General features: G+C 53.3%; 1 protein-coding gene across 2 annotated transcripts in view; it reads left to right on the forward strand.

Annotated features, from left to right (window-relative positions):
• Positions 1–23,784, forward strand: part of LOC133747790 (zinc finger protein 235-like) — a 61,765-nt gene extending 37,981 nt beyond the window's left edge. The window contains exons 1-5 of one of the 2 annotated variants that reach the window (XM_062176114.1): positions 7,512–7,583; positions 8,485–8,556; positions 12,079–12,205; positions 12,652–12,735; positions 16,455–23,784. In XM_062176114.1, coding sequence (XP_062032098.1) covers positions 8,542–8,556; positions 12,079–12,205; positions 12,652–12,735; positions 16,455–18,394 — 2,166 coding nt within the window. In that variant the 5' untranslated portion in view covers positions 7,512–7,583; positions 8,485–8,541 and the 3' untranslated portion in view covers positions 18,395–23,784. Of the gene's footprint in view, positions 1–7,511; positions 7,584–8,484; positions 8,557–12,078; positions 12,206–12,651; positions 12,736–16,454 lie in introns of those variants that run through there. The other variant, XM_062176115.1, reaches the window with a different exon arrangement.
• Positions 23,785–25,420: the final 1,636 nt, after the last annotated feature.

The following is a 25,420-nucleotide window of genomic DNA, read 5'->3' on the forward strand; positions in this document are numbered from 1 at the left end:
CCACTTAATAGATCAATTAATAAGAAAAAAGCTTAGCATTCCTCTTGTGATGCTCGTTCTTTTTTTAAAAGATTTATTTTATTTGAAAGCCAGAGTTACAGAGAGGTAGAGACAGTCTTCCATCCGCTGGTTCACTCCCCAAGTGACTGCAACGGCCAGAACTGCACCGATCCAAAGCCAGGAGCCAGGAGCTTCTTCTGGTCTCCCCTGTGGGTTCAGGGGCCCAAGGACTTGGGCCATCCTCCACTGCTTTCCCAGGCCACAGCAGAGAGCTGGATCGGAAGTGGAGCAGCCAGGACTAGACCCGGTGCCCTTATGGGATGCCGGTGGCACTGCAGGTGGCGACTTTACCCCCTGCACCAAAGCGCCAGCCCCTAAGTAAGTTACATCTTTTGTAGATCTCACGTTCTTGGATATCCTGTTCTGGGTTTTTTTTTTTTTTCCTTCAGTCTGGGAAGTCTACTTTTATTTTCTCAAGCCCAAAAATTCCTTCCTCAGCTGAATCCAGTCTGCTAATATGCCCGGCAGGTGCAGTACCTCTGTTCTAGTGTTTTTAGCTCTTTCTTGGGACTTCCGTCTTCCGGCTTCTACTGCCCGAATGGTCTCGCCTGCTGTGCACTGTGTCCGTGAGGGCCCTTAGCATGTTGATCACGGTGGCTTACAATTCTTGGACAGTTCCAACGTCCTTTCCATGTTTGTTTCCGACTCTTCACAACGGTGTGTGTGTTTGCCATCGGTGTCTTGTAAGCTGACGTGGTGTCTGTACAAAGGGACTGTGGTAGACAGGCGTTGCCATGCAGTGGAGGGGGTGAGGCTACGGCTCTCGGGGGGAGCGTCACACGTTTCTTCTCGTTCCCCCTTGGGTAGCGCGCCACAGCTGCCCTGGGCTGACGTTTCTTCCGCCTTCACTTACGGTTCAGGTGGCGACATCCACGCCTCCTACACTTGGAACCGGAAAGCACAATTTCCCAGCTTCCTGTTTAACACTGGATTTTTATGCTCTGCTTTTTTTTTTGACAGGCAGAGTGGATAGTGAGAGAGAGACAGAGAGAAAGGTCTTCCTTTTTGCTGTTGGTTCACCCTCCAATGGCCGCTGCGGCCGGCACACCGCGCTGGTCCAAAAGCAGGAGCCAGGCGCTTCTCCTGGTCTCCCATGGGGTGCAGGGCCCAAGCACTTGGGCCATCCTCCACTGCCTTCCCGGGCCACAGCAGAGAGCTGGCCTGGAAGAGGAACAACCAGGACAGAATCTCTAAGTGCTTTTATCTTGGGAACCGCGAAAACGTAGCTGTATAGAGACACGACAGTTCCCAGCTGTTGAAACTCAGTATTGAGTCTCCCGGTTCTCTGCTGGCTGTTAGCTGGCCGGCTCCTTCCTGACCCGGTGCCCCTCTGTCCCCAAAAAGGGAGACCCTTTCTTGCGCTTCGGGTGCTACCTAAGGCCCCTCCCTGACGCCAGCAGGTGCATTGTTCCCTGTTTTGTTATTCAGAGGCAGGTTAGCTCACTGAGGCTGGGGCCCAGGGGTCAGCTTGGCCAGAAGAGCAGCAGGAAGCAGTTCCGGGCTGGGCGCGACTCCCTCCCACAGCCCTGCCACCCTCGGTTCCTAAGCCAGACGCGAGTCCCCGCCGCCCACCCGTACAGCTCCCCTGAGCCCCGGAGGGTGGGGACACACGGAGTGGTAGCGGCTGAGCTGTGGGTCCCTCCCCGCCTCCCTGAACACACTCGGTGGCTGCTGAATTCATCCCCACTTGGACATCTTGTGGCAGAGGTGATGCTCGCTTTGCCGACTTACACGGAGTTCTGTGCCCCCGTGGGTTATGTGGGTGACACTCGCTTGATGCGTGCCTGGCCTCACATACCTGCCATCTTCCCGCCCAGGGACCGGCACCGCGCCCCGGCGGAGGCCTTGCCGGTCGGCTGCGTCCCTCTGAGCAGGCTGTACAAACCCTTCCGCTGTCCTTCGTTTCTGTGTGCTCGGGGGAAGTCGAATGTCTGTGGAGTCGCTGGCGTCCGTAGCTTGGGTCACGTGTTCTTTCTGCTTCTAAGATTTTTTTACTTTGATCATAGTGTTGTACCTGAGCGAGTATGAACAGAGGCGCTCCACACATTGATAAAACGTGATGGTCCTTTATTGCCGGCGGTGGAGAGTGGGCTCACGCCCTAAAGAACTCTCGACCCTGAAGCCCAAAGCAACAGGGTTTATAAAGGCAAAAACCACAAAATCGGGAGGGGAACTCATGGTTGCTAGGACCGGGGGGAATACATGGTTACCGGGTCAAGCTGACCTAAAACCTATGCGAAACTAGTATCAATTATAATCTTGACAACACCAGTTACCATCTTATAATCCTGACATCAATCCAGGTATTGGTTTCAATTATATGTAGGACATAGACAAATTACATTTTTATCATTAACCCAGGTGCAACCTTTCTACTTTCAAGCTTGAACAATGATGCTAGGGGGTTTCTGTGCTCTGCCAAGTGTGATGTAGTGGACTGCTATTGTTCTACTGTTTTAGATCATAGTTTCAGACCAGAGTCTCACGGTGTGTGTGGGGGGGTGCTTTCCCAGAGTGGAGTCTCAGGTGCTCCAAGATGCAGTCCCTACTGTCAAGGTGCTACTTCAGTAGGATTACGGGGTCCTGCCAGGATGTGCCCGAGTGGATATTTTTCTTATCAGTCCAGCCAGGACCTCAGAGACTTAAGGACGGCTTCTCTTCAGATCAGGGTTGTTCTTCCGTTATCTAATACTTGCTCTTTTCTGTCTTTTGGAAGTCCTCTCTCTCACCTGCTAGGTTTTTAGGACATACCCATCAAATCTCCTCTTTCCCTCCCCATCATGATATCCAACGACTGTACTTCTCCAACGACCTACTCACTCATTGGAAAGGCAGAGACAGGAGGGAAGAGAGATTCCATCCGATGGCTGCAGTGGCTGCGCCTGGGCCAGAAGGAAGCCAGGAGCCCGAGACTCCGCCCTGGTCTCCCGCGTGGCTAGCAGGGCCCCCAGGTGCTTGCACCGACCAAGGCCAACACAATTGCAGGAACTGACACACAAGAGCACTTTGTCTCCCAGCCAAGTACTAACCAGGCCCGACCCGGCTTAGCTCCTCAGATCAGACGAGATCGGGTGCGCTCAGGATGGTGTGGCCGTAGGCAGCACAAGAGCACTTGGTAAGGAGCTGCAAACCCTCTGTCTATGAGCTACTGAGGCCCAGTATCAGGGTTGGGCTAAAGCTAAGTCTTTGTTGAAACAACGCCACGGTCCTGTCTCCCAGCCCTGTTTCAGGTGTGAACGTATCTCTGCTTGTACTATAAACTGGTTGCCATCTTCATGAAGCATATCAAAGCAGAGTGACTAAATTCTTTTTTTTTTTTTTTGACAGGCAGAGTGGATAGTGAGAGAGAGAGAGACAGAGAGAAAGGTCTTCCTTTTTGCTGTTGGTTCACCGTCCAATGGCCGCCGTATCTTGCTGATCCGAAGCCAGGAGCCAGGTGCTTCTCCTGGTCTCCCATGCAGGTGCAGGGTCCAAGCACTTGGGCCATCCTCCACTGCACTCCCTGGCCACAGCAGAGAGCTGGCCTGGAAGAGGGGCAACCGGGACAGAATCCGGTGTGCCGGCACTGCAAAACAGAAGATTAGCCTGTTAAGCCACGGCGCCGGCCAAAATTCTTTTAAAGACATATCAGCTAGAGAGTGAGTGAGCCCACGCTGCCGTCTGCTGGCTCGCTCCCCTGACGCTCACAACACTTGCAGCTGGGCCAGGGATGAAGCTGGAGAGACGGGAACACAGCCCGGATCCCTCTCAGGGGTGGCCAGGACTGGTCAGCGGGGTCATTGCCGCGCCTCTTGGGATCTGCTTTGGCAGGAAGCTGGAGTCGGAAGCTGGTGGTGGGAGCTGAGAGGCGGTGCTGCGGTGGGGTGGTGCTGTAACCCCTGGGCCAAGTGCCTGCTGGGCCTGTGAGTCTTTACGAAGGCGCAGGGCCAAGGCTTCCTCACCTAAGGCCGCCTCTGTTCCCTTGGCTCAGGGTTGGGCAGGGTTGGGCGGGAGGTGATCAGGATGCCCCGGGACACTCCGGCGGGGGAGAAGATGGTGTTGACTGTGGAGTTCAGGCTCCCAAGCGCTGAGCTCTCCCCAGGGTGTGGCCCCTCTGCAGGCTGTGCTCAAGACCCCGACTGGGGCCAAGCATTGTTGGCACAGATCCCACCCGCTGTGGGCGGGCTCAGAACACACGAGTCACTAGGAATCATGGGTAGAGAAAAGAGGAGGACGCTTCGGGCCATCCTGCTTGTGTAATGAGCTTTTTGAAGTCTCACCTGTTTTTCTGTTGGCATGCTTTTTTTTTTCTTCTTCTTATTGATTGTTGTAACAGTTCTTTTTCTTTTTAAGATTTTATTTGAGAGGTAGAGTTACAGAAAGGTCTTCCATCCACTGGTTCACTCCCCAAATAACAGCAACAGTTGGAGCTGGGCCAATCCAAAGCCAGGAGCCAGGAGCTTCTTCCAGGTCTCCCACACATGTGCAGGGGCCCAGGCACTTGGGCCATCCTCTACTGATTTCCCAGGCCACAGCAGAGAGCTGGATCAGAAGTGCAGCAGCTGGGACTAGAACTGGCTCTCATATGGGACACTGGTGCCGCAGGTGGAGTCTTAGCCTACCATGCCACAGCACCCCCGATGCAACGGTTCTTTATCTAATCTGAATGTAAGCCCCTTGTCGGTATTTAAGGGCTCTTCAAAAAGTTCATGGAAAATGCATATTATGAAAAAAGCTATGGTGATTTCAAATTTCTTTGCATCAAAGTAAACTTTTTTCTGTGAACTTTTTGAAATATCCTTATATATTCTACAGATATCTCCTCCCACATTGATTTACCTTTTCACGGCTTTATGACTTAAAATTGTACACATGTATTTAATGTGTGAAGATCAAATCAGTTTAATTCACATTTCTGTCTCCTTATACATTAAAGTTTTATTTTATTTTATTTTTATTTATTTGACAGAGAGAGACAGACAGAGAGAAAGGTCTTCCTTCCGTTGGTTCACTTCCCAAATGGCCGCTACGGCCAGAACTACGTTGATCTGAAGCCAGGAGTTTCTTCCTGGTCTCCCATGCAGGTGCAGGGGCCCAAGTACTTGGACCATCCTCCACTGCCCTCCCAGGCCACAGCAGAGAGCTGGACTGGAAGAAGAGCAGCTAGAACTAGAACCCAGCACCCATGTAGGATGCCAGCACTGCAGGCGGAGGATTAACCAAGTGAGCCACGGTGCCAGCCCCATAAAGTTTTTATTAACTTGTAATAATCATTTACTCCTGTGGGGTACAGTGTGATGGTTGGGTAACTGCACTGATCAGATCGGGGTGACGAACCTCTCTCCTCGTCCTAACTCGCTTGGGCCCTTGAGTGCCCCTCTTCCGTCACTCGTAAGATGTACACTTGGTTCTCGGGAACCCACTGTGCTGCCGCCACTAGAATGTGTTTATTCTGTGTGAGTTGTTGTTGATTAGAATTCCAAATGTGTAAGTAGCAGAATCGTGAACCGTCATTTACTTACAGAGTTTGGTATTGAACTACTCATGGTCACCCTAGCTTATCTGTCCCCTCACCTGATTTTCCCATCCCTTAATTATTTTGAAGCCATTTCCATACATCTCACCTGTATGCACCCCATAATTACACCTCCTCCCTCTCTCCCTTCCTCTGCTGTCTCTCTCATACACATAGATATGCCATGACATCATCACATGTCCAGTTAATATTCACATTTTCTCAAGCCTTAGAATTTTTAAAAAGTTGCTCTCTCTTAAAAAAGAGGTCTCGTTAAGGTATCTTGTGATAAAGAAATGTGTTAATTTGAATAGTCAAATTATTCAATTTTCCTTTCATGATTAGGGATTTTGTGTTCCTATTAAAACAAATTTTCCTAAGCCGAGGCCATGAACGTATTCCCCTGTATGAGTTGTAGGTGGGAACCCCGGGCCGGTTCCCCACGGTCGGATCCGGACCCCAGCTTACACAGTCCTCACAAGACTTCCCCCACTTCACACTGCACGGGGTCCCAGTGCCACTGCGGCTTCCGCCCAGCTGAACTTGGAACTTGGGAAGGCACTGCTTCTGTGACTTGTAGTCCTTATGACAGCAGAAGGATACAGGTTAAAACCAGCCAAAGACAGACACAGAGGGCGAGGTCTTGGGGGGCTTCAGATCCAAAGCTTCCCGGTCCTCTCTGGACTCGGGACACGTCACCCTGCCAGCACCTGGGGGTGGGACAGTACTTGCTAATCAAGAGGCTCAATTGAGAGTACACAGCTTTCCCGGGGGCCTCGCTGCGCAGGCATGGTCCATGAATAGTCCCCAGAGACTCGGTCCCCAGCCTCCTCTCCCTCGGGGGCTCGAAGTGCCCGCTCCCTGCTCCTGGGGCCGGTCTGTGGCGGGAGCAGCACCCACCCTGTGTCCTTATTAGCCAGAACCACCTGAAGCCCACCACGCGTGGCAGGACACTGCTGTCCCCCAGGACACTCGGGGTTCGCAGGCCGTGTCCCGGGGCCTGGGGGAGACGTCTAGAGTGTGAAACATCAAGACAGCCGCCCTGATTCTGCCCACGGTCAGGGTCACCACGTGGCAAAGTGGTCGAGTTTAAGAACAAACGCATAGAAGTAAATAAAGTGAACGGGCTAGGTACTGATGCGAACAGACCGGGGAGGGGCTTTTTGGTGGTTTTTTTGTTTTTTGGTTTTTTTTAGGTGATGAGGAAAATTTGAACGGGAATTGAGTGTGAAGCATTGAGGAGTTGTGGTTTGGAAAGAAGATGTTTCTATCTTTAAAAATAGTGGAGTCTTTAGCAGTTGGCACGGCTGCTCTGTTTAACCTTTAGCCCCGAAATCTCCCGCCCAAATATCTTGATGGATCGCTACAGAGCTTCCACAGAGACTCGTCGACCTTCAGTCTTCCCCAAAGAAGCTGCAGATGCGCGGCCTCAGAAGTCCTGGTCAGGGCGCAGGAAGGGGACCCGCTGCCTCCTCATGGCGCCTGCAGGCCGGCTCCCCCGGCGGGTTCCGACCTTGGCCCCTGCAGCCCGCAGCCAGCCCCGCCTCTGGCTCAGGCTCAGGCTCCTGAAGTTTGCTGTCCACCGCGGCTCAGCCTGTCTCTGTCAGATCTGCGAATTTTTTCCCCCTCCATTTTGTTGTTTTAACTTATTTTCATAATGCAAACTTCGCCTCTCTATGTGGATGAATTTTTTAAAATTCGCCGTTATGTTCTGATGAGCTTTGAAAAAAGGAACAGAAACAAAAGGAATCTGACAGCCAAGGGCAGCACAGCTCAAAGGAATTGCGCTTAAAACAGAAGCCACGCGGTGCAAGTGCTGCCCGCGAGCATTCTGGGAAATGTAGTCCTACAGGCGCGTGAACGCCGAGGCACTTCCGCTCGGGCATTCTGGGAAATGTAGTCCCGCAGGCGTGTGAACGCCGAGGCACTTCCGCTCGGGCATTCTGGGAAGTGGAGTCCAGGAGCTGTGCAGCCGGAGGCACTTCCGCTCCTGGAAGGCGAGCTCCGCTCTGGGGTTGCTCCCGCGGAGGTGAGTCCACCTGCGGTCCCCGCGACCTTTCGGAGCCCCTGGGGCCTGGGCGTGGGGCCCACGGTGACCAGGTCCGCGGCCCGGGGAGGCGGAGTCCGAGGCCGCAGGGGCAGCGCCTGCTCCGCGCGTCTCTGGTGGGGTCGGGGGTCTCCTGCCCTCCGGGGCCGGCCCAGCCCTGCCGCTGCTTGGGGCAAACACTGGGCAAGTTAGTCTATCTGCGGGCGTGTGCCCCCCAGGGGCGTTACAGGACACGTCCTGTACACAGGACGCTCGGAAGAGTACTGGCGCCCGGGGAAGTGCTGGTTGCTACCCCAAATTCCGTGCCCCAGGTGGGCTTGGGGCCGCTGCTCTCCGCCTGGTCCTCGCCGCCCTGGAGCCGCGGACTGGTGTGTAGCCTCCAGGTCTAGGGAGAGGGGATAGGGCTCCTGCGTCACGTTAACCCGCGACGCCACTTCCCGGAGAGGTTTGGGTGCTCGGCGGTGCAGGGTCTCCCAGGCGCACGTTTGCAGGGAGCGGCCGGCCTTCCCCGGGGGCTCCGGGGCTCTCCGGGGCTTTGTGGAAAGCGCACGCGTGTCCGGAGCCGCCGGAGGTGGAGCGCACGGGGCAGCGTCCCCGTCCGCTGGTGACCGAATTGGGAGTGGAGGTTCCGCTGCAGAAACCAGTGGAGACGCGGGACTCGGAAGCCCCACGTTGGCTGTGGGGCCAGGCTCGGGAGGAGCGCGCTGGGGGCCAGGGGAGCCCGTGGGTGGGGTATGCGCAGGGGGTCCGCGCCTCTGTCCTCGCTGAGCCGGGACACCTGCGAGCCGGGACACCTGCGTCGCGTCGCCCTAGAGAGGGGGGTGGCTCTGTCCCACGAGGCACGCGTGGACTCACGGCCCCCTCCCCTGTTTCCCGTCCCCAGTTTGGCCTTGGAAGAACGCTGCCCTTCCTCGGGGGGAGGAGGAGGAGGAGGAGGAAGATGACCAGGCTCCGGGTGAGTTGGGTTTGCCTCCCGTCTTCCCCCGGCCTGGGAAGCGTTAGAGGTAGCAGAGGCACTGGAGGTGGACGCAGGCTTCTGCCTTGATTTCCAAAGGTGGAGTAAAACCTGCCCCGTGGGGAGGGAGGGGGCAGCTAGCCTGGCCGCGAAGCCGCCCAGCTCCCAGTCCCCTGCTCCCTGCTGGTGTGGGCCCGGGCCGGCGGTTGTGACCGAGCAGCCACATGGCGGACTTGGAGCTCCAGCCCTGGCTGTGGGGGCGCCGTCGTCGGAGTGAACCAGTGAAGGGGAACTCGCTCCCTCTGTCCACCTGTTTCTGAGATCAATTTAATAAGAAAAACAAAGGAACTAAATTTTTTTTTCTAAATGAAAAACCACCCCTACCTATAAACGTGTTCACGAGTCATTTGCAATAGCAGGTGTGTATTTGACATTTGATTGACATTTTAAATGGGACATCATTTCCATAGTTCGCCTGATCTTTTTCCTCATCTTCCACATTTCTGTGGTTTGTGAATCTTGCCATTTTAAAGACATTGACAGTGCATTTTTCCTACATGCAACTTCTCTGAGGATTTGCCCATTTTTGTCCTTAATGTCGCGGCCTCTCTGTGTGCCAAGAGTGAAGTGTGACCTGATGAGGTCGGATCCAGCTGGGGTTGAATTCAGAGGGAATTGGAGTTGTTTCAGTCAAGAGCTAGATTTTTAAATTTTAAGGTCAACAGCCATGTGTTATGTTTTATTAACATGTTAGTATTTTTAAAAGTACTACATAGTTTTAAAAATCTGAGAACTCTGTGGTGGAGTAGGTAAATCTGCTGCCTGCAGTGCTGGCATCCCATATGGGCACCGGCTCCAGTCCCAGCTGCTCCACTTCTGATCCAGCTCTCTGCTGTGTCCTGGGAAAGCAGCAGAAGATGGCCCAAGTCCTTGGGCCCCTGCACCCACATGGGAGACCCAGAAGAAATTCTTGGCTTTGTGTTGGTACAGCTCTGGCTTTTGCGGCCATCTGGGGAGTGAACCAGCGGATGGAAGACCTCTCTCTCTCTCTGTGCTCTCTGTCAGTCTGCCTTTCAAATAAATAAATCTTTTTTTTTTTTTTTAATCTGATAGCCCTAGAATCCTGCCAAGTATTTACTCTATGTGACGGCACCCAAGTGAGGATTGAGATGGTCTTAGCTATGGATAGATTTTTTTTTTCCCTTAAAGATTTATTTATTTGAAAGAGTTATACAGAGAGAGAAGGAGAGACAGAGAGAGAGAGGGAGGGAGAGAGGGAGTGAGGGAGTGAGGGGTCTTCATCTGCTGGTTCACTCTCCAATTGGCTGCAACAGCTAGAGCTGGGCTGACCCGAAGCCAGGAGACAGGGGCTTCTTCTGGGTCTCCCACACGGGTATAGGGGCCCAAGGAATTAGGCCATCCTCCATTGCTTTCCCAGGCCATAGCAGAGAGCTGGATGGGAAGAGGAGCAGCCGGGACTCGAACCGCTGCCTGTATGGGATGCCGGCACTGCAGGCTAGGTGGGGCTTTACTCACTATGCCACAGCGCCGGCTGGCTTACCTTACCGTTCTTGATGGGACTCTTTGCTGATGCGTGTCGTACTCCAGTCAGGTTGAGTAAAGGAGTCGCACCCGCAGTATTCGGGGGATGTGGTCTCGTGACATGTTTACATTTGAGAAGTAGAGCAGCAGACAGCCTCAGAGAGCTCTGACCTGCTGGTTCACTCCCCAAGTGCCCAGGGCTGGGGCCGGGAATACAGTCCAGGTCTCCCTCCGGAGTTTCGGCAACAGTTACTTCGCCATCGCCGCTGCCTCCCAGGATCTGCGCTGGTGGGAAGTGGAGTCGGGGGCCGGAGCTGGGAATTGAACTCGGGTACTCTGGTGTGCGATGTGGGCATTGTAACCTTGGGCATTGTAACACTTGCTCCATGGTCTCTTAAAAAATAAACCAAATAAGGTAATGCCCACTAATAATCGCCTATCAGAAGAGTTAGTTGGGGAAATTGCCAAGATGTTAGTAAAATAAGTGAAGTTGACAGTGCGGTGGGCCTCTCTGGGACTCAACCGGCTTGTCAGGTTATCTCCTAGCGGAAGGCAAGTCTTTTTGGCAGCTTTGACTTTAACCTTTAAGTGATCAAACTGCACATCACTTGCATGGTTAAACACAGGTCATCGCTTCCATGGAGTGCCGCCAGAGTGGGCTGAAATCGACGACGTGCTTGGCAGTGTTTAGTGAGCGATAACTACGTGAGGCACTGGGAAAAGTCCTGAAAGAGGGGTATTACCCCCCCCCCCCATGAGACCCATGTTTCCATGAACTTCTAGAAGCCCTCATGTATCCACTCATTGGATCCTTTCAGGGACCCTAGAAGTTTGGCGACTTGTCCAAGGTCATGAAGTTAATGAACAGAGCTTTGGAATGTGAACCAAGGCAGTCAGCTTCCAGGGTGTGTGCTCCTGACCCTGACCCTGACCGCCGCTGCCTCTGCCGGACATGGCTATTCCTGGACCCGGAGAATGAGCAGCACGCCCCAGAGGGTGGCCGGAGGCTTGCTGGAGTGGCAAGCGTGGCTGAGCAGGTGCTAGAGCAGGTCGTGTGGCTAGGAAACGAACACGGTGCCGAGTTTTGCAAAGTTCTATCCATGTAGAGCGTGGACCCCGTGACGGGGCAGTGATAGTTGGAGAGGCTGTGTACCACGTGGAAGGTGTTTTCTTTTCCTTCTCCCCCGGCAGCATTTTGATGTTTTTATGGGAGGGAAAGAGTAGGAACTCTACTAAGAGATGCTCGGGTCCCTTTTGCCATTGGTCCCATGATGGAGGTTACATGCGCTCCACGCCGTAAGAGGCGGTGAGGTTATATGTGCATCGTGTGGGAGGAGGTGGCAGGGGTTATGTGTGCATCATGTGGGAGGAGGTGGTGAGGTTATGTGTGCATCGTGTGGGAGGAGGTGGCAGGGGTTATGTGTGCATCATGTGGGAGGAGGTGGTGAGGTTATGTGTGCATCGTGTGGGAGGAGGTGGCAGGGGTTATGTGTGCATCATGTGGGAGGAGGTGGTGAGGTTATGTGTGCATCGTGTGGGAGGAGGCGGTGAGGTTACGTGTGCATCGTGTGGGAGGAGGCGGTGAGGTTACGTGTGCATCATGTGGGAGGAGGCGGCAGGGGTCCACGTGTATCATGTGGGAGGAGGTGGCGGGGGTCCACGTGTATCGTGTGGGAGGAGGCGGTGGGGGTCCACGTGTATCATGTGGGAGGAGGCGGTGAGGTTACGTGTGCATCGTGTGGGAGGAGGCGGCGGGGTCCACGTGTATCGTGGGAGGAGGCGGTGAGGTTATGTGTGCATCGTGTGGGAGGAGGCGGCGGGGGTCCATGTGTATCATGTGGGAGGAGTCGGTGAGGTTATGTGTGCATCATGTGGGAGGAGGCGGTGAGGGTCCATGCGCGTCACATCGTAGGGGGCAGTGGGGGTCCGCGCTATCATGTTGTAGGGGGGCGGTGAGGTTACGTGTGCTTGGTGTCGCAGGAGGCGGTGACCTTCCAGGACGTGGCCGTGGTCTTCAGCGAGGAGGAGCTGGGGCTGCTGGACGCTGCGCAGAGGGAGCTGTACCGGGCTGTGATGCTGGAGAACTTCCGGAACCTGCTGTCCGTGGGTGAGTGCGCCCCCTGTAATGTGGGTGCCGGCAGTGTTTCCAGGCACACGTGCCTCCCGGGAGCACTCGGGCTTGGCTGCTCCTGGCTCCTTCCTGTTTCCCTGTTGCTGGTGGGCGGGCCCCGGGGACGGGTCAGCACCAGCGCTCTGGGAGTGAGGTGTTGCAGTACGCGAGATGGCCGGCAGGCCTGGGGCAAGGCGGAGCAGTTAGGCGGTGCCTGCCTTGTCTGTGCACGGACGTTGCCTGGAAACGAGCCACCGCATCTTCTGTTTTGGTGGCCTTTGGGCACCAGTGAAGCATTCCTGATGTATTTCCTCCAGCCGGTCACGGCACGGCCCCGGGTTTGAGAAACACTGCTGGGGGGGGGGGGGGCAGGAGGGGTGGAGCTTACATTGCGGGATTGGGGCTAAAATTTTCTTAATACCTTCCCCCTTGTTTTTCCACAGGGCATCAGTCCTTCAAGCCAGATGTGATCTCCCGGTTGGAGAGAGAGGAAAGGCTTCGGGTGCAGGAGATCCACACCCAAAGAGGTAGGCTGCAGCGGGAGCTGCTGTGGTAGACGGCAGCCCTGCTCCCCTGCGTGGTCCACAGCCCGGAGGCTCTGAAAACACGGGCGCCATCGCGTTTCTGTCTCGCGTCCCCGTTGCTCGTGTCCTCCAGGTTCCGACGGAAGGCGCCGGGGGCCGCGCAGCTGGGCTCGCCGGCCAGGCCCTCGCTGATCCTCCCTTGCGAGCGTGTGGTCCCGCGTCAGAGCCTCTTAGCTTCTCTCCCTCTGAAGTGCGCTCGCCCAGCTCCCTTCCTGAGGGGCGTCCTGCGGCCAGGCCAGCCCCTGCGTGGCCTTCCGCGCCTGTTTCTGTCACAGCACCGCACCCCCAGGCTCAGTTTCCTGTGTCTGTTAATTGTGAAACGTTACCACGTTGCAGAGCGCACCCGCTCGTTGTTAGTCGACGGTGGCCGTGTGCAGGACTCGCCTCCAGCACCTGCCAGCTGCTGCGGCCTGACGCAGGGACTCCCCGCTCTCCGCTCCCTCACCCGTCCCTGTTGTGCCTGCTGCCTGCGGCAATCTGATTGTTTCAGCTGCTTCTTGTCGGGGGACCCGGGTGATACTGTCACTTGACCTCATCGAGGTTCACCTGCGTGGCGGCGCGCGTGGGAGTCCCCTTTAAGGCTGACGTTCCATTGCCGTACACACGTGCCTTACGTTCCTTCGAAAATGTGGACGTCTGCTTGTTTGTGTTTTCACCGTTGTGAGTAGTGCTGCCTGGACCTTTGCTGTCCGAATGGCTGAGTCCCTGCTTGGCAGTTTGTTGGGGGCATGGGGGTGTGTGTGTGTGCGCGCGTGCGCAGACTTGCTGGGCGACACGGGAATTAGGTGTTGAGGAGCAGCCGCCCCATCTGACGTTCCCACCAGCCGTGCACAGGGGCTCCCGATCCCCCCATCCCTTGCCAGCACTACTTCCTGCTTTGGTGCAGTGGCCACGTGGTCGCTGTGAAGTCTCCTTCATCATGGTTTTGATTGCATTTTTCTAATGACTGGCGTGTTTTTTGTCATGTGCTTGTTGGCCATTTGTATAGAAATGTTGACGTTCCTTGCCTGTTTTATTTTTTGGAGCTGACACTTTAAATTTACATTATAGTCATAGGCTTAGTGGCTCTGCTAAATAAAGAGTTCAACAAGTGAAAGGTAGGGAGACCGTGGTCCACTGGGAAAACAGACAAAGGCTGTGGACGGCAGTGAGGATGTTCAACTTCACTCTCACAAAGGGGATTTTCAGATAGTCACAGAAACGGTGATACTACAGTGACGGATAATCCCGATCAGTTCGTTAGACAAATACGTCAGCGTTTTGCTAAACACTGTATTTCATTTCATTTCTGTATTTCTTGCTAACTTGGGGTTTGATTTGTTCTTGAAGTGCATTGTTAGGTTACGTAGAATCTACTTTTGTGATGCGAGGGAGGGCTTATTACTACAAATTTCCCTTACTACTACTGCTTTTGCCCCATCCCATGCCTTTCAGCATGTTATGTTTCTAACTGTTTCAAGAAATGGTGATAGTTTCCTTTGAGTTTGTTTTGTTTTTGTTCAGTTGTAGTCAGACGAATGTGTGTGATGAGAGGAACGTGTAGAGGTCTGCCCGGTCTTATGGTGTGCAGCGTGGCTGAACTCTGTCCTTTGCTAAAAGAGGGGTGAAGTCCTGGGCTGCTGCACCTGTCTGCCGTGAGCTACAGTGGAGCGGGGGCTGTGGCGTGAGGCGCCTGTGCCATTACTGTCGAGTGGCTTGGCCGTTACACTAACTTGTCTGTCTGGTCTGGCTTAGGTGTCGATACCCCCAGTCTTTGTCTTCACTGGGAGGGTCTCTTACCGCAGCACGGTTTTCCATACAGGCAGCCAGTCTGTGTGTCGTCCTGGGGGATCTAGAGCGCTGACATTCATGGTTCTTACTGAGAACCGGAGACGCGCGTCCTGTCGCTCGTGAGCTTCGGTGAGCTCTGCTGCTCCTGGCATTTGCCGGGGCCGTGGTCACTGTAGCCCTGACTGCTGTCCCGCGCTGCCGGTCCTTTCCCTGCCGGCTCCTCCCTCCCGGGTGAACCCCCGAGCCGTCCGGAGCGGTGCTGGTGGGTTCCCGTGGATTTTCTTGGGGAAAGGGCTGTGCCTCTGCGTTCCTGGAGGACTCCGCTGGCGTCCTGTCCCCGTCGGCAGTGCTGTTCTAGGGACTGGAACGTACGCCTCGTTCCCTACTGTCAGGTTCCTGAGATAGCTGGCTGGAGTTCCCTGCCCGGCCCAGACCTGGTGCTTTCCTAGTAACGTGTGGCGTCCTCGTGTACTGCTGACAGTCTGATCACGTGATGTGTGGAGTCCTCGTGTACTGCTGACAATCTGATCATGTAATGTGTAGCGAACTGCTGACAACCTGATCACGTGGCCTGGTGGCGATCTTTGGGTCTGGGTCTGTGGGCCTCTTGCGCCTGCGTGATCAGCTCTGTGTCTGGACTGGGGGTCCTCAGCTGCTATTTCTTGGAATAGACTTTGTATACCCTTTCCTTTTTCCTATGCACTTCAAATACTGGCTCATCTGATGGTGAGCCCGAGGTCTCGGAAGCTGGGTTCTAAAGCCCCCCCCCCCCCCCCCCGCCTTCTGGGGTTCCCAGGATGTATACATTTATCCACTTGATGTCCTGTACATCCCGTAAGCTTGTTCACTTCCCTTTTCTCCTCAATTAGATCATTTCACATGGCCTGGCCTCAGCTTTGCAATTCAGTTACTTTATCTCTAAGCTTGAGAATTTCATCTGATTCTTTATATATTTTCTTTCTGTTGATTTTTCTCATTCACTTCATGCATTATTTATAATAATTTTAAAAAGCTATAGGAGGCCAGCATTATGGCACAGCGGAAGATGGCCCAAGTGCTTGGGCCCCTGCTAACCCCATGGGAGACTTGGAAGAAGCTCCTGGCTTTGGCCTGGTGCAGCCCTCTGGGGAGTGAACCAGTGGATGGAAGATCTCTGTCTCTCCCTCTCTGTAACTTTCAAACAAATAAGTAACTGTTTAGTCTCCCTATCCTTTTTTTTTTTTTTAACACTACAGAGTCTAACCAGAACTAAATTCAAAGTGGTCTATCATTCTCCTAATTTGGTTTAAAATGGTTTTTAAATCTTAAGTCAGAGTCCTGTGTTTCCGTAGACGTTGTTCCTTTGAACGACTTCTCTCTTCGGTTCTTAGTGCGCCTGAAGTGTTGGCCAGGCTCTTCACTCTTGCTCCTTATCAGGAGAGAGCTTCCCAGGGTAAGAGGTCATCTAAGACCCCTCAGGTCGCAAGTCCCTCATCCAGACAGATGCCTTCAAGGTCTTCATTACCCAGAGTCCCCCGGCTTCTCGGGACCTTCACTGTCTGGGGAGTCCCTGCACTGTGGAGCCGTCTCCGGGCCCCTGCGGCCCACGTGTGGTCACTGCTTTTCCCTCTCTTGGCCCCAGGCAAAGCCAAACAATCCCTCGTTCATGTAGCTCCTGGACAGGATGTTCGGAATAAGGTCTGCTCCACCGCCCCGGGCCGTGCCGAGCTCCATGGGAATGGCTCTGACAGCCCGCGGGACGCCGCGTCTCCGCCGTGACCAGCGGAGTTCTCTGGCACAGGCCTCCACGGGTGCGCGGGCAGTCTGCTGTCGGTGCTCTCGCGGCCTTGGGCCTCCCGGCTCACCCCAGGGATGTCCTCCTCTCGCTGATTCCTCTTTCTCTGTCCTGTCAGGAAGCAAGAATGAAAACAAGATGGGGCCATGTCATGATGCAGCATCGAGGTGCCTGGCTCTGGGGGACCTTTCATGCTGGCGCATGGAGCGACGTCCTGGAAGCCAGTTATCCGGAAGTCAGGACTCCGTGGTAGACGTGCGTGAAGGGAGCTCTCGGCTCCCCAGGCCAGACCGCGGCCCCTGTCGGCTGGGAACAGGACAGTCCCCTCGGGCGTCTGAAGACGGCGGCTGTGTAGGGGATCTTCCAGGGGACCTTTCTGCTATTGGAGACCCGCAGTTTGTCCCCGGGGGCGCTTGCAATTCCCGGACCAAAATCTCCCCGGGTGAGATGCACAATTGCCAGACGAGGCGTCCTCAGACACAGGGGAGGAGCGGAGGACGCACATTGGCTCCGCGTGTCGACCTCTTGAGTTGCATTTCACGCCACCACGCCGACAGCCACGACGGCGAGGAGGCCCGCGGCCTGCAGGGCCCACCCCCCAGCCAGCATGGTATTCGCTCAGGACAGAAACCCCACCCGCGTGAGGAGTGCGGGAAAGCCTTCAGCGAGAGCCCGAGCCTGGCCCTCCGGCAGCAGGTGCCCGTGGCGACCGAGTCCCCAGCCTGCTGCAAACCAGAGAAGGGTGCCGGCTCCGCCTCCGCCACGCCCCTTCAGGCCAACGTGTGCGCGGGGAGAAAGCGCTACTGGTGCCACGAGTGCGGGAAGGGCTTCAGTCAGAGCTCGAACCTGCAGACGCATCAGCGCGTGCACACCGGGGAGAAGCCCTACACGTGCCACGCGTGCGGGAAGAGCTTTAACCAGAGCTCCCACCTCTACGCCCACCTGCCCATCCACACGGGCGAGAAGCCCTACCGGTGCGAGAGCTGCGGGAAGGGCTTCAGTAGGAGCACGGACCTCAACATCCACTGCCGCGTGCACACCGGGGAGAAGCCCTACACGTGTGGGGTGTGCGGGAAGGGCTTCACGCAGCGGTCGCACCTGCAGGCGCACGAGAGGATCCACACCGGGGAGAAGCCCTACAGGTGCGGGGACTGCGGCAAGGGCTTCAGCTGCAGCTCCAACCTGCACACGCACCAGCGCGTGCACACCGAGGAGAAGCCCTACCGCTGCGAGCAGTGCGGCAAGTGCTTTAGCCTGAGCTTCAACCTGCACAGCCACCAGCGCGTGCACACGGGCGAGAAGCCCTACCGCTGTGATGAGTGCGGCAAGGGCTTCAGCTCGGCCTCCAGCTTCCAGAGCCACCAGCGCGTGCACACTGGCGAGAAGCCCTTCCGGTGCGGCGTGTGCGGCAAGGGCTTCAGCCAGAGTTCGTACTTCCAGGCCCACCAGCGGGTCCACACCGGGGAGAAACCCTACAAGTGCGAGGTGTGCGGGAAGCGCTTCAACTGGAGCCTGAACCTGCACAACCATCAGCGCGTGCACACCGGGGAGAAGCCCTACAAGTGCGAGGAGTGCGGCAAGGGCTTCAGCCAGGCCTCCAACCTTCAGGCGCACCAGAGCGTCCACACCGGGGAGAAGCCGTTCAAGTGTGGTGCGTGTCAGAAGCGGTTCAGTCAGGCCTCGCACCTCCAGGCCCATCAGAGAGTCCACACCGGGGAAAAGCCCTACACGTGCGACACCTGTGGCAAGGCCTTCAGCCAGAGGTCAAACCTTCAAGTGCACCAGATCATCCACACGGGGGAGAAGCCGTTCAAGTGTGAGGAGTGCGGGAAGGAGTTCAGCTGGAGCGCCGGCCTCAGTGCGCATCAGCGCGTGCACACGGGAGAGAAGCCCTACACGTGCCAGCAGTGCGGCAAGGGCTTCAGCCAGGCCTCGCACTTCCACACGCACCAGCGGGTCCACACCGGGGAGAGGCCGTACATCTGTGATGTGTGCTGCAAGGGCTTCAGCCAGCGGTCACACCTCGTGTACCACCAGCGGGTCCACGCGGGGCCCTGAAGTGTGGCGCGGGGGTGTGGTGACGGGACGCCGGTCGGTCGTGGAGCGTTCCTGCAGCACCGTGAAGTGTTGGAGCCCTCGGGAAGAAACTCAATGCTGCATTTCAGGCACTGTGTTGAGATGAATTCTTCGCAAACATCCGATTTCACAGATGACAGAAACTTGGTTTTAGCAATGTGATGTCTTAATCAAGTGTCCACATTCTCAAGATACATAGGGCAGAGGCATCCTAACACTGTCAAGCCTACCCAGGAGAGGGGCCTTATAAGTAAAGACTATGGGCAAGGACTTCAATGATTGACAAAGCCGATGTCAACTAAAATGTAACTTCCGTGTAGGGAAAGGATTCTCACCGCTGTGCCTCTACCATGTAGAATTGTGCTTGGCTTCTAATACAGCCGGCAATTCCTGAGGAAGGTGAAGGAAGGCCCCAAGTATTCAAAAACTCCAGTCCAGCCCCTACCCTAAGTTCACATCTGTATTCAAAAGAAAGCCTGCAAGTAGCCTTAACAATTTCAGGAAATATTAAACTATAGGAAATCTTGTAATAACACCAGAAATAACAAATCTGGACCGAAGACTTGTGGCTGACTCCCTTCCTTCCAGCCTTGGTTCTTTGTAGAGTGTATCATCAATTACACAGAATGAATTTTAATATTCATTTGTATCTTATAGAAACACTTTTAAATATAATTTGGCACTACAATTTATATGAGTGGCATTTTTGGACCCTAATTCATTAAAGGTAGGATGTTACTATAACTTTTAAAGTGTTATAAGTAGTTACTGATGACAGAGTTTCTTAGTAAACTTCAATTGTTAGGAATTCGTGCCTTCTCATTATTTCTATTCAGCTTGGCTCCTATAACCTTCCTAGAAGTCCTTGCTCCAGGACCTTCTGAGTGAGAAGGGGTCTTGGCGGAGTTGAAGGGCATGGATTCTGTCCCATTCCTCACTCCTATGACCATTCTTCCCCTAAAGGGGAGGGAGGGAGACAGGACACCCGTTGGATTTGAATGGAAATGTCAGTTAAATATAGAAAGGTACAGCCATTAAAGCGACGGCGCAAAACTCTAACAGGAAAAGGACTCACGTGATGAAAAAGCCAAGATGTGGCCATACGCATGGGGATAGTGCGTGGAAGAATGTTAATATTAATAATAATTAATTGCTAACAACGGTTGAACAGGGAGGGCTGAATTTTTTCAAGAAATTACTTACAGGGACTGTTAACAGCTGGGCCAAAGCAGTGTGTAAGTGAAAGCCCTTGCACATCTGTACCGTAACGGCGTTCTCTCCCATGCCACGTGAACGTGTACGGACGCTCACTGTGGCGTTTCTGACAGCCAGCGATTGACAGACTGTATGGCGGACTCAGCTGAGGGAAGGGAGGATGGTCACTGTTGACCTGGTTAGGTACTAAGAATATGCTTACAAGGTCAGGCAGGGAGGACTTTCTATGATCACATATGTGATAAATGTATACGGTACTGTTAAAGGACTAACTTTTTATGCTCCTAAATCTTGATTTTCAGTGCATTCTAGCCGTCAGAACAGAAAGAACAACATGAAGAATTCCCATGTATACTTGGGGTCTCTAATGTGATCGGCAAGATCTGCCTGTTTGCACCTACAGCTGTTTCAGCTCCAATGTTTTATCTTCCACTTGCAGACGGCTGCAGTGCTGGTCAAAGCAGGGCTGTCGAGGCCGGAATGCCAACACTGCTTCTTAGACGTCCCAGAAGCGGCAGGCTTCAGAATCGGCCAGTTGCTGCAGGAAGGCATCTGAAGCAGTTGGGGACACTGTTGTACAGATTCTTTACTCCGTAGAAAGGACCTATGAGGGCAGCTTTAAAAGTTTATGGAAATGATGGCATGAAAGCACTTTGGTACAAGAAATTTTGAAATTCATGCATAGTTTTTATTGTGCGTTTCCATGAACTTTCTGAAGACTGTTCAAGTGTCTAGAGAGTGTAAGAACATTGGGAATATTTTAAGTGTGCTTTGAAATAGGGAATCCCACTTCTGATAGGTGAGCAGTTTTAGTTCCCATTGTACCAGAATTCCAGCTGACATAAAACGAACTCCAGACCAAATATTAAATGTTTCGCATATTTGCAGTTTGATACGTATATATTGATGTGATATAGGAACCACACGTACATTTTCCTACGTCTGTGTGCTCATCCTGCAGCTCCTCCATGGGACTGGTTCCAGGACCACGTCCTCCTGTGTACTTGGAGTCTTTTCTAAAACCTCGGGTGCTACAAATACTGTGTAACCAGTTGTTTATACAGAGGAAAAGAAGATGAGGCCTGTACTGGTATCGTACAGAGCATTTTTTTTTTTTAATTGAGTGGTAGAGTTATAAACAGGGCAAGAGAAAAGGGACTTCCATGTACTTGTTCACTCCCCAAAGGGGTGCAACACCCAGAACTGAGCCGATCTGGAGCCAGGAACCTCTTCTAGGTCTCCCATGTGGGTGCAGGGGCCCAGCCCCTTGGGCCATCTTCCACTACTTTCCCATACCATAGCAGAGAGTGGGATGGGAAGAGGAATGGCTGGGACATGAACCAGTGCCCATATGAGTTGCCGGCACCACAGGTGGAGGCTTAGCCTACTCTGCCACAGCACTGCCCCAATACAGACCATTAAAAGAAAAACTCATCCATGGGTGCAGAACCTGTGGACCCACAGGATCCAGAGGCCCACCAGTCTCTCTGAAGGCACTGGTGAGCCAGCAGAGGCAGGCAAATGCTGGAGGTGGTTTCAGTACTGTGCAAGGAATGACGCGGGGCCAGTTTGCTGGTTTTTACGGCTTTTAGTCTACGAGCAAGTCCCAGTCTATACCGTTCAGGGCAGTTAAAGCTGATGGAAAACTTGCAGTTTGCTGGTTCAGAAAGCTGGAAGAGTTCAAGGCCTACAGCAACACTGCTGGAAAATAGAAATGCTCCGAGGAGACGCCACAAGTCAGATGTGAGTGCTGACCGAATGTGTGACTGACCCTTCAACACGGGGCAGGGCGACTTAGCCAACCCAGCCAGCACTCAGTGAGCTGGAGTGTCAGCCATCACCCACAGGAAAGCAGCATCTACCCGGGTCCAGCTCGGTGTCCGACAGCCTTTTAATAACTGATCTCTGGAGGAACACAACAGAACATGATATCCAGGATCCAATCCTAAGTCACCTGAGAGGAAAACATGAGCCATTCTCAAAGGGAGAAAAAAATCGGTGGAAGTCAACTTTGAAGCAATCCCGATGTTGGAATCAGTAAGCAAAGATTCTTAAGAGTTACAGCTCTGTTTTAAAATGCAAAGTACACCTGTAAAAATGATAGGAAATAGCTGAGAAACAGAAGCTGAGAAGGCAACCCAATGGAAATTCCAGAACTGAAAAATGTGATACTGAGATAAAGTCACTACTTAATGGCATGGCAATGAGAGAGCAGCGTCCGTGAACATGAAGATGCCTTAGAGGAAGCACCAGTCATCTGAAAGACTGCCAGAGCTCTATGTGATCCAAACGGATGGGTGTTGAACCAGTAACTCCAAAAAGAACACACTTGACCCACATGGCTTCAAAGGAACAGTCTACCAAACATTTAAGGAAGCAGTGAAGCCAACGCTCCATAATATCTTCCAGAAAATAAAAGCAGAATGAGCATGCTTCATCTCAAAGCCAGACACAGTAGAGATTAATCTACACCCTCCTTAACTAATGAATCGAGATAAAAACTCCTAGAATGTCCACAAATTGAGTCCAAGAGTGTATAGAGCATTACATGCCATAACCAAGAGGGAATTATCTCAAATTGGAAATTCGTGCAACCCATCACATCAGTAGGCGACAGAAAAATCACATGATCAAAGCAATAGAAAAATCAGCGCAAAGTCTAGCAGCAGGAGGACTTTCTCACCTTGAGGAAAGCCATTAAACGAAGCCTGTAGGCAGCACAATACTTAATGGTGCCAAGAGGCTTCCCCCTTCCCCCAAGTCAAACAGCAAGGCTGTCCCCTACACAATTCCTATTCAGTACTGTGCTAGAAGTACCAGCTAATGCACTAAGACAAGGGAATTAAAGAAACAATGATCGGGTAGGAAGAAACTAAGCTACCATTGTTCACAGGTAACATGACTGTTAGTGGAGAAGAGCCCAACAAACAAGGAACCAAAACTTGCAGCTAATAAGTAGTCGGAAGACTGTTAAAACAAGCCAGTTGCTAGCAGTGGGCATGTTGGGGCAGCGGTCCAGCCGCTGTTTGGGCTGCCTGCATTCCATACTGGAGTGCCCAGGCTGTATTCCTGACTCTACTTCCTATTCTGCTTCCTGCTAATGCACACACTGGAAGACCGCAGGTGCTGGCTCTAAGGACTTGAGTCCCTGCAGCCTGTGTGGGAGACCTGAATAGAGCTGCTAATGCCTCACTTCAGCCTGACCCAGCTGTGGTGGGCATTTGGGGAGTGGACCAGTGGACAGCAGATCTCTAGCTCTCAAGTAAAACTCAGTTTGCACTACTACATAGCAGCAATGAACAACTGGAATGCAGAATCAAAACCAATACTCCACGTTCACGGACAGAATCGATGTTGACAAGATGGCCGTTCTCGCAGTTTGATCCAAAGATGGAATGTAATCCCAGTAAGTTATCTTGTGGTTATTGACAAACTGATGCTAGAGCTCATGAGCATGGAGAAACCAAAGGCCCAGAATAGCAGCACATGGCGGGGAAAGCAGCTTAGCACCACCGGACCTCAAGACGCACTTCTGAAGCCACAGTAATCAAGACCCAGTAGTACTGGTGAAAGGGTACACAGGCAACTTAAGCAAGCAGGGCCTTCTGCCCAGGGCCACTTAGATATTTTGCACATCAATCACAGGCCATACGGAATCATCAACTTCAACTTCACCCTGCTATAGATTTATTGAATTTTGAGTCCCATATGTGGTTGCCTTGCCAGGATCAGACCAAGTGACTTCTGGGTCTTAACATGGCCCACAGGCCAGATGTTCCCCACCCCTGGATGGAACAGAAGCCAACTGACCTGTAACAGTGGAGCAAAACCAATACCGCAGAGCAAAGGTGGCTTTTCAGTGAACAGCTGAACAAACTGGACATGCAAAATGAAGGGGGAAAATGTAGACCTAGACCTTAAACCACTCACAATCAATCAGAATGAGTAAAAATTAAAACCCTGCCCATAGAAGACACTATGAAGAGAAGGAGAAGGGGCTGGCGTTGTGCTGTAACAGCTTAAGCCACAACCTGCAATGCTGGCTTCTACTATGGGCACCAGTTCAAGCCCTGGCTGCTCCACTTCCAATCCGGTTCCCTGCTAATGTGACTGGGAAAGCAGTGGAAGATGGCCCAAGTGCTTGGGCCCCTGCACCATGTGGGAGACCTGGATAGAGCTCCTGGCTTCAGCCTGACCCAGCCCCGGTTGTTGCAGCCATCTGGGGGAGTAAGCCTGTGGATAGAAGACCTCTCAGTCTCTCCTATCTTTCAAGTAAATAATTTTTTTTTAAAAAAAGAGCTATATGTCATCTTCAAGAGGTATACCTTAAATATAAAGACATAGCTAGGTCTAAAGTACATAGTTGGGGCTGGCGCTGTGGCGTAGCAGATAAAGCCGCAACCAGCAGTGCTGGCCTCCCGTATGGGTGCCAGTTCTAGTCCCAGCTGCTCCACTTCCGATCCAGCTCTCTACTATGGCTTGGGAAAGCAGAAGATGGCCCAAGTTCTTGGGCCCCTGCACCTGTGTGGGAGACCCGGAAGAAACTCCTGGCTCCTGGCTTTGGATCGGCACAGCTCTGGCCGTTGTGGCCAATTGGGAGGTGAACCAGCAGATGGAAGACCTCTCTGTGTAACTCTTTCAAATAAATAAATACATCTTTTAAAAAAAAGAAAGTTCAGGCCGGCGCCGTGGCTTAACAGGCTAATCCTCCGCCTTGTGGCGCCGGCACACCGGGTTCTAGTCCCGGTTGGGGCGCCGGATTCTATCCAGGTTGCCCCTCTTCCAGTCCAGCTCTCTGCTATGGCCTGGGAAGGCAGTGGAGGATGGCCCAAGTGCTTGGGCCCTGCACCCCATGGGAGACCAGGAGAAGCACCTGGCTTCTGGCTTTGGATCACCGAGGTGTGCCGGCCGCAGCAGCCATTGGAGGGTGAACCAACGGCAAAAAGGAAGACCTTTCTTTCTGTCTCTCTCTCACTATCCACTCTGCCTGTCCAAAAAAAAAAATAAAATAAGTTCATAGTTTAAAAAGTCCACATGAAGAGTCAGCACCGGTGGCTGTGAGTGCGTCGGGCAGGCTTCTTCAGGATTCTGCCCAATGTGACGAGTTTTACAAAGATGCGAGGGCTGGTACTCCAGCAGCAACTAGGAATGTCTGTGCCAATGCAGAGTTTCAACATATGAGAAGCCTCCCTTGGGAAACTACAGCGAGAAATGGGGAATCCAGAAAGGTAGAGGTTGTAGCTGCTCTCCCAGGAACTGTTAGAACAACCAGCCCCAAATCAGGAAGGTCTAGCGTGGGTATCAGCCCCTGGGCCTGCTGGAGATTTGGGGAGCGCTACACCAAGAACAACGGAGTACGGTTCACTCAACTGGGCGCTTACACAGTGATCTGGAAACTCCTAGTCTGCATTTTACAGAAACCCAAGTTGTAGATTCATCCCCTCAGTACGTAACTCATAGGGATTTGCAGCTTATACCTCTTCTAAACCACGTGACAGGCTATCTGGACTCTATCAGGATTTTGAAGACCAATCCTAAGTTTCACCAGGTGGTGTGGGGTGGGGTGGGGGGAGGGATGACCATGGGAGACCCAGAAGAAGCTCCTGGCTTCTGGCTTTGGATAGGCGCAGCTCTGGCCATTGTGGCCAACTGGGGAGTGAACCATCGGATGGAAGATGCCCCCCCAGCACGTCCTGCCTCTCTCTGTAAAAAAAAGGCACTCTAGAAAGCAGATACACAGCTTCTTTAAAAGCCAAAGTGAGGGGATGGCATCGTGGGGTGGCGAGTTAAGCC

This window comes from Lepus europaeus, chromosome 19 (assembly GCF_033115175.1).
Source record: "Lepus europaeus isolate LE1 chromosome 19, mLepTim1.pri, whole genome shotgun sequence".
Taxonomy (NCBI): Eukaryota; Metazoa; Chordata; class Mammalia; order Lagomorpha; family Leporidae; genus Lepus; species Lepus europaeus.